Source organism: Anticarsia gemmatalis, chromosome 6 (genome assembly GCF_050436995.1).
Source record: "Anticarsia gemmatalis isolate Benzon Research Colony breed Stoneville strain chromosome 6, ilAntGemm2 primary, whole genome shotgun sequence".
Classification (NCBI taxonomy): Eukaryota; Metazoa; Arthropoda; class Insecta; order Lepidoptera; family Erebidae; genus Anticarsia; species Anticarsia gemmatalis.
The window spans coordinates 13,461,597-13,469,854 of record NC_134750.1 but is presented as its reverse complement, the minus strand read 5'-3'; the positions used below and the strand labels follow the sequence as shown (position 1 = coordinate 13,469,854).

Genomic DNA, 8,258 nt, shown 5'->3' with positions numbered 1-8,258 from the left:
CATTCTAAATATTAATTGTTTGTTAATTATTACACTCTTATAATAGTATGAGAGTGACCAATTGACGTGATTTTACAAGCTAATTCGAAAATGATACTGGCTACTTTTACATCAAGAAAAATACATACTACCCAAACAATGGAGGACATCTCTTCTATGTAATAGTTTTTTTAATCTCTAAGCAAAAAGTACATGAAATACAAACCATTATTACCCAAATGTATATTAGTTTTCCTTGCAAACACTAGATGGCGCCACCAAAACCAAAGGTAAAAGCTAGTAGGTATCGCAAAACTATATTTCAGCTTTATAGTGTTTATTATAGAACGTCAAATAAAACTTACTATAAAAGTTTATGATTATGTTTTAAGTTATGTTTACTAATTAATTTCGTATTATGATTGGCTCATAATAATTAAGTTGTTATGTGCAATCAAGGAAAAGAGAATGGGCCATATTTTAAAAGACTTTGTTATGTATTTAAAAGGTAATTTAAAAGCCGTACAAATTTTTGAATTTTTATTTTACAATGTTAGTCCTATGGAAGCGGGCCAGCCTTTTGCCATTTGCCGGGAATGTAACCAAACTCCGGGCTATTATTAAGCCATATTCTTATACAAATAAAAACGACCAATAAATTTCCAAAACCTCATGAGCAGCAGTCAGACAAAATAGCGACTGCGACAAAGATACAGCCAGTACAAACATTTTACGAGTATAATAGTTATTTAATTAATATATGGAATAAAATATGTAGCTTGAGAGAACTGAAATACATGCCGCAATTCATATTCTAATTGTCACCCAAACTTTACATGACTCAAAAATTCTACCGCAATAAAACTCTTCTCAACTCGATAATAAAACACCGAATCATGTAATGACTATACATTTTTTAAACTATACAAACATCTTATCTGCTTGTGCAATAAATTATCAGCTGCAAGCATTCAATCACATGCTTCCGACTTTCTTAGATAGATCACTGGAGATAGATCCGTTAGCTCGCTCTACTATAGTTTGTTTATTGCAACACTGACTTCTTTGTCTATGTTAGGAGATTAGACCCTACACTAACTCCTGGATAAGTATTTGTTAGTTTATCAAGTGTAATTTTGTCAGTTATAACGATGATTTTTTTGTCGATTTATCTATTATTCATAGGCCGTAACATGCAACTTGTTTGCATGTATTTTACTGTAGTTACCTGTATTAGCTCAGCAATTATTATAATCGTTCTGTAAGTTAAAAAAAATAAAAATTATAAGCGAAAAAAACTCTTTCTGTTTTTAAATGAGAATTAAAATAAAGTAAATAAAGAAAAAAGGAACTCGTAAAATCAGATTAAGTCATATAAATGTCGTGTGAAAAAGTTAAATAAATAAATATGACGATAAAATCTCAAAGTGTTGAATTTCAATTGTTTATTATTCCACTGACATGTTTTTATAAAATATACTGTGCAGTTTTGCATTTGTTTGGTTTTTATTCTAACTTTATATTCATATTAATGGGAATAAAATAAGAATAATGCCTCTGTGGCACGGTCACTAAACAAAATTAAAATAAGTAGTGTATCTGACATCTGATCATGTGTTGTCGAATTCGATTCCCGGTTCAAGCAAAATACTATTTAACTTTTCCCTCCTTATTAATAAACACACTATAAACCTTTTTCAGTTGAAAAGCTAATATAATATGTTTTATCTTTTCCATTTCGCTAAGGAGTGAAAGAAACAAATTTCATAAGCCTATCATTATTTCATATATTTTTATGAATAAGAGGGTTCTAATTTAAATTAGTATATTTTCGGTAGTTGCTCGGAGTATGGTAACTTGCCCGATAAATAGCAATGGGCTCCTTTTAAATGAATTAATTTTTCATTTAGAGAAGTGGTAGATCAGAGTCTGTAATTTCTTTAGTAACTTAGTATAATTGTTGCAAGTGCAGTCACGGGAGAACCTATTAGCGTCATAAAACCCGGAATTTATTATCAACATTTACTTCTGATGTTTAAAAATCACAATACAAAATGTATCCATGCGAGTAATCTTTCGGCATATCAAAAAACTCCAGTCAACAATAAAATGCTATTAAATACAGAATAGTTGCATTCCCCATCCTATTACATTACTAACAAGCGATTCTCACAAAACATCACAATAAAAAACATAACCCCAACGATGTCACGACTCGTATCACAATGAACTATCGTTTAAGCTTTTAATATTCTAAAAGCGAACTTGTATTATCAAATAAACCGATCGCTCATTCGGTCACGCATTGTCAAATTTCCTGTCATTCACGCGTCACAATCAACCCAACATTTGAGGGTTAAAAAACAACCAATAAAATGTATTGACATTACCTTTTCAAAATAGAAAAACTGTTGTATAATTCATACTAAATCCAGGTACAAAAACATTAAATTAACATAATAACGAGGATCGTCTGAAACGATTTTGACAATACATCGCGTTGAAGGGTAACATAACCCTCTAATTTGATGTGCGGGTATATAATACCGGCATGCATTATTCATTCGCTGATAATATGTTAATTTACTCCACCTTATGTTTATGCTAATCGTAATTGGTTATTTCACTGCACGGATTACAGTGCTGTAAGGCATCAATCTTCGCTACGCATCTGTCAAAGTTAATCCCGCCGTGAGAGGTCATTTATATAGAAACGTGTAGTGATATTTCAAGGCGTGCCTCGACGCCATTAATAAAATCTACATTATTATCTCAATTAATATCTTGAGATTTATATGTCCCCTTTTAAAGTTTTTAATGTGATAATTAATCACGATCAACGCGTAAAAACACAGCGCGAGGGGTATAAATTTTACGCGTTTCGGACACATTGACATTTTGAAACACACCTAGTCATGAGGGTTAATTACGAAGTGACTCTTTAATGAAATTATAGCCAAGATAGCCAAACTATTGACAATTAAATTTTATATCTAAAAACTTTTATGTTTTATTTTCAATCGTATAATTAAATAAATTAACGTTTTTTTTTACAATTGTAAATAAATGAATAATTTATTTAAATCCTCATTTAATTTGACTTCCCGTATCATTAAGCTACTGACAAATTGAATAATAGAGTCATCTTGCTGCATATTTATAAACTGAAATTATTAAATAATAAAACTAACTAAAAAAATCCACAACAAAAAATTCAAAGTTTCAAAGCTACATAAAGCATTAATTGAAAAAGATCGCTGTATACGAAACTTCACTTTTTAGTTCCACACTTCACCACTAGATGGCATTACTATATACAAACTAAATTAGCAACGCAAAACTATGTCAAAGTCGAGTCATTATCTAAACGATATGTTTTATAATATCAATGATTTATTGAATCAAATCAGAACGGATATAAATGTCACTATCAATCAAAACCAATAGTTTTAGCTTTAATTACGAAACTGCTATCGAATACTTGCTGATTTATTTTATATTCATAGACTGTGTCAATACGGTCCTAGCTTAATTTATTTGATTAATGTTTATTTATAACATTTCTACTTTGAATTAAGTGTTTATTCAAATTAGGTTTATGCGCTAGTGCGCTTCTAAATTAAGTGTTAGGTAACAAGTAGATAAGTTTCCTTTTCAATTTATTTTGTATGTAGAAATAAACGTTATAGGAAGTAATGAATTGTCTCGTCTGCAAGTCTGTTTTTGCTATTATCATGCAGTTTTTTATAGTACTTTTGTAAAACTCTAAGAAATATTTCTACGGTATATAACAGAGAGAAAATATAATTTTCTGTGAAAACCATCTCTATAAAAAAACTAAATTGTTGCTAAACTTTCTATTCTGTGGTTAATGGTTTTTAGATTGCCTAAATTACATTTACGCGGATGCAATCTTGCTAAATTTATTCAAAACCAGACAAAACCGTGACTAAATATCTGAGCAATAATTCTCAAAATTATATAAATGTGAGACCCGTCAGATTATAGATATTAATCTCTTAAAATATGAGGTTTAATTAAAATTTGTATTCAATCTCATTTTTTATGATCAAGGAACATTTAAAATCGCCACATATTTAAATGCAAAGCCGAAAAGTCTATATGAATTTTACGACTGGCCAAAAGTATCGAAATGACTATCGTAAAATCGAAAGTATAATATCAAAGGATTATAAAAAAAGCAATTTTGTTAAAAAGGATGTTTCTAATCTCGTTTAGAAAGTGAAAATTAATATTAATAAAAAATATTAAGCCAACCCATTCAACGCGACGCGACGGCTAGTTAATTTTTTGAGCCGTCATGTCGCCTCTGTTTCATGTTACTCTGTCGACCGACCAATTACGCCTTTTGACAGTTGAATTTCCAACATGACGTGAGCCTAATCAAAATAGCATTTATTAAAAAAAACTTGACATTAAAGCTGACAGCTCACGGTTTTGTTATTAATGACGGTGTACCGACCTCTTTCGTGTATTTTCAATATAATAAATTATTTTGTTAGTCTTTTTACGCTATGGGTGGTGGTCGCGTGATTGCCGTCTTGTTTCTTACATAGAGCGACGCTACTAATACTTGTCAGAACATTAATTAGCCAATGGACTAAGTTTATTGCGTCGTTACATCGTATAGCAACTCTCTAACAACGTTGATTGGCTGTAAATTTTATAGCATTTGGTATTTATTTTATCGTTATCCACTTTCTAACTTACTCATAAATAGTATAAAATATCATCATCCTCATTTATTTGCCAATATAATTTTTGTGTATTCTATGTCTAGTTTTTGCTCTGAGTGTCAGACGTCAATTGTGTGTGAAAAGTAAAAGAAAAAACCTTTTATGATTGGTAGGTAGATATTATATTTGAAATAATTCATTTAATATTAAACATAGAGATTATTTACACAAAACATTTGGCTGTACAGTCCACGACTTCATATGTCGTTTCGCCGACGGCGTGTCCACTTAATATAAATAACTATATTTAAATTGCACTAATCACTAAATTTGTCATGGCGGGTCGCGCCTTACAACATGAATAGTCTATCGATATCACAGAAGAAAATTGGACAATGTATTAAAGAGTCCAGGATTTGCACTGCACTTAGATTACTGATGGACGGCGGCCGCTCCGAGCCTCTGACCGTACATTGCGTATGGAGAGTAGAAAGGTCCGAGCGCAGGGTTGAAGGCACCGTAGGGAGACGCTCCGAGGCTTCCTGGGAGACCAGCCTTTGAGTATGGATGGTACCGGCTCGCCGACAGCGGGCTGAGAGGTGCCGTCGGGTAAGCGCTGCGCAAACCCGCCGTTGTAAACAACGGGTTCAAAGGATTCAGCAGCGAAGGTTGCGTAGAAGCCACAGATGCAGGCGTAGAACCGTCCGTCGTGTGACTCCTCAAGTGTTGTAAGAGCTCCTCAGAGTTGCCAAATCTCTTTCCGCAGTAAGATTCACCAACAATCCAATTGCAAACATAGGGACGGCTCAGTTGTGGGTACGGCAGACCGCCGGCGGCGGCGCCTTGCTGTGACAGAGCCATCGCCATTGCTAAGTTGTACTTTTGATGTTCGCATTGTGTGCAACCAGCGGGACATGATCCATTGCTCATGAGTAAATGGTGGTTGTTAACAGAGAACTGACATCCCGTGCAGTAGGGGTCCTTACACACTGGCACAAGGGTTTCACCGCCGGCGGGCGTTTTCACTCTCGCGTAGCCGAGGTAGGGGTTCGGAGAAGATCCAGGGAAGGCAGCGGCGGCGGCGAGCATCGCAGCGTGATGGGCACTGAACGGAGCACCGGCGTAGGGTGGTCTGAACGCCGGATTAGCGTGTTGTTCCATTCCCGGCGGGCAGCAAAGTCCGGCAAGAGGATTGAATCCAGGCAAACCAGGCAGATTTTTAAATGCGCCTAGGTGATCCTTTCCGTGTCCTAAAACTTCTAATCCTGAGCGGATAATAGGACTTGTGCCGGACGATCCCGCCGGAGATGACTTAGCTTCGTTAGGACTGCTCTTTCCAGTTTCAGCTGTCGGTGGCGTAGATTTACGTCCAGGTGTACTTTTTCCAGATTTCTTATCATCTGAGCTGTCAGAACTAGCTTTAGATGAAGGTCTTTCTTCTACAGGTTTCTTTGAAACAACATTTGTTTCATATGGTTTGAACGCCAAATGTTTGTTGTCAGGTGTAGAACGCGGTTTGTCTTGTTTAATTGTAGTATTTGTTGGTGAAGAACGACTAATTGCATCACTGTTAACACTATTCACTTTCTTCTTGTCGAGCGGCGGCAGCAGCGGTTTGGCTGGAGACGTGTCCACGCCAATCTGGCTGCATGTTTGCGCTAAAAGCGCTAGCGGGCTTTTCTTCGAGTCCAACTGCAACAATAGAAACCACAAATAAGTACACTTGTAAAAAAAAATAATTTCCGGCGAAACAAAATTTCAAAACTTTTTTTCTAAATATTATGTTTTGAAAAATATTTATACTTACAGAGGACGGAAGAGGAGTCAGGTAATCAGGTTGTAAATATTGGTTAGGATTGGTAGCCATCATTCCACCGTCTTCAAGCACCACCATTTGGGAGATAACTTTTACGATCACTTATAAACTTCACAGTGCGGTCACGAAACGCCTCTAGCAACACCTACTCTATGCCACGGGAACGCGGAACACAAACTGAAGCGCGTGCGTTCGAAGCGGCGGTCGAGTCAACTATGAGAGACCGGACCCCACCAGCGCTCTACGCTCCGCCGTCCCCTCACCCCGCGCCGCGCCAGACAAGGATGGCGATATCTCAAGTCAACATTAGAGGGAGAGCGCTATGTCTCACCGCTGCAGCGCACGGCTATAAAAAATAAAGCGGAAACGACACATAGCTGCATTGCGGTAGGGGAAAAAGGAAAGGCGGTATGGTCGGCAGCCGGGTGCGGATTGAGACGTGCGATGGTGTTGGTGGCTCGCCACCCATGACGGGCAGCGCTTTGAGCCGCCGCCGCGAGCGTGACTGCGCCTCTACCTGAGCTCGGCGCTCGGCGGCGAGCGAGCGCGCGCCCGCCCGCACCACTGCGCTCCACAGCTTTTTGTTTCACGCCACTTTTATTACGCCCCCGACAACGACGCAGCTCCATTCTTTCCCGGCGTCATCGCACTTTACTGCTGACACATTCGAAACTACTTACTCTTTTACGAGCACGCTTTGTTCTGGGATGCATCGGTGCCGGTTCAAAGGGGAAAATTGATCTGTTCCTCGAGACGGGAGCTTTCCATGAAACCGTTTGATGTGTCAACACGCGCTAACTTTAGCCGTTTACATGTAAATCGATAAACATTGAGCGTAACAAAAGGCGATATTTCAGTTTATCGACATCGCTAAGTCCATAACGTTAATGTTAATCCGACACTAAAACCTGTCAAACGAGCGAGTCGGACCCTCCGTTGCGATCAAATTAAATATGTCAATTTGGGAACCCATATCAACAGCTGCGAGCGACGGCGGCGGGGCCCTTTAGAAATATTGCTTATTGTGTCCAAACAAAGATACTAAGTATAACGTATGGGCGGACGACAGAGGTCGTAAATAACCCCGCGGGCTGTAATATATTTGACAGTGCGCGGACATGCGAAACAAAAAACATGTTTATTGCGAGATCGGGCCGGTGTCGGCGCTCGGCGCTCGCCGCTCGGCGGTCGATGTTGTTCTATAAATTAGGCACGCCGCGTTTTAGTGTTTGTTTAGGAGTGTTGAGTCGAGCCGAACAACTTACGGCTAGGCTTTACTTGTGCCGCTCGAATGCTCGATTGCACGTGATTCTAATGCGACGCTACACAACGTGTTTAGAGACTTCTTTGATGTTTAAACGTTTTCTACGAACGAGAATGTTTATTTGAATTGATTTATTACCAATCGTATACGTTTGAATTAAATGTACGAGGAACTGAATAGAGATTGATGATGTTATTCAATTTATATTTAAACCTACAGCACCGTAAAAAGGTTGAACACAAATGATAAACTAACAAAATCACAAATCAGATTACGGCTGAAGCGTTTTGAAACCACAACATGGCGGTAAATCCCTTAAAATTTCAACAAAGCATTGAACGCACGATCAGCCACTAAAGAGATTTAGAAAACAATTTCCTGGCCCAATTACCGGTACGTTGAAATCCAGCGGAGTGTAAACAACCACAATTATGACGATGGTGTCACGCAAAAACTTGAGCCACGGAATAAAGTGAAGGAAAATATTAATTTTGGGTTCGAA

General features: G+C 37.5%; 1 protein-coding gene across 1 annotated transcript; it reads right to left on the bottom strand.

Moving 5' to 3' along the window:
- Window positions 1-4,834: 4,834 nt before the first annotated feature.
- On the bottom strand, window positions 4,835-6,999 carry noc (zinc finger protein no ocelli). The gene is made up of 2 exons (XM_076115817.1): window positions 6,484-6,999; window positions 4,835-6,368 (listed from the first exon to the last, which is right to left on the bottom strand). The coding sequence occupies exons 1-2, from the start codon at window positions 6,568-6,570 to the stop codon at window positions 5,109-5,111; spliced, it is 1,347 nt and encodes a 448-aa protein (XP_075971932.1). The 5' UTR covers window positions 6,571-6,999; the 3' UTR covers window positions 4,835-5,108.
- Window positions 7,000-8,258: the final 1,259 nt, after the last annotated feature.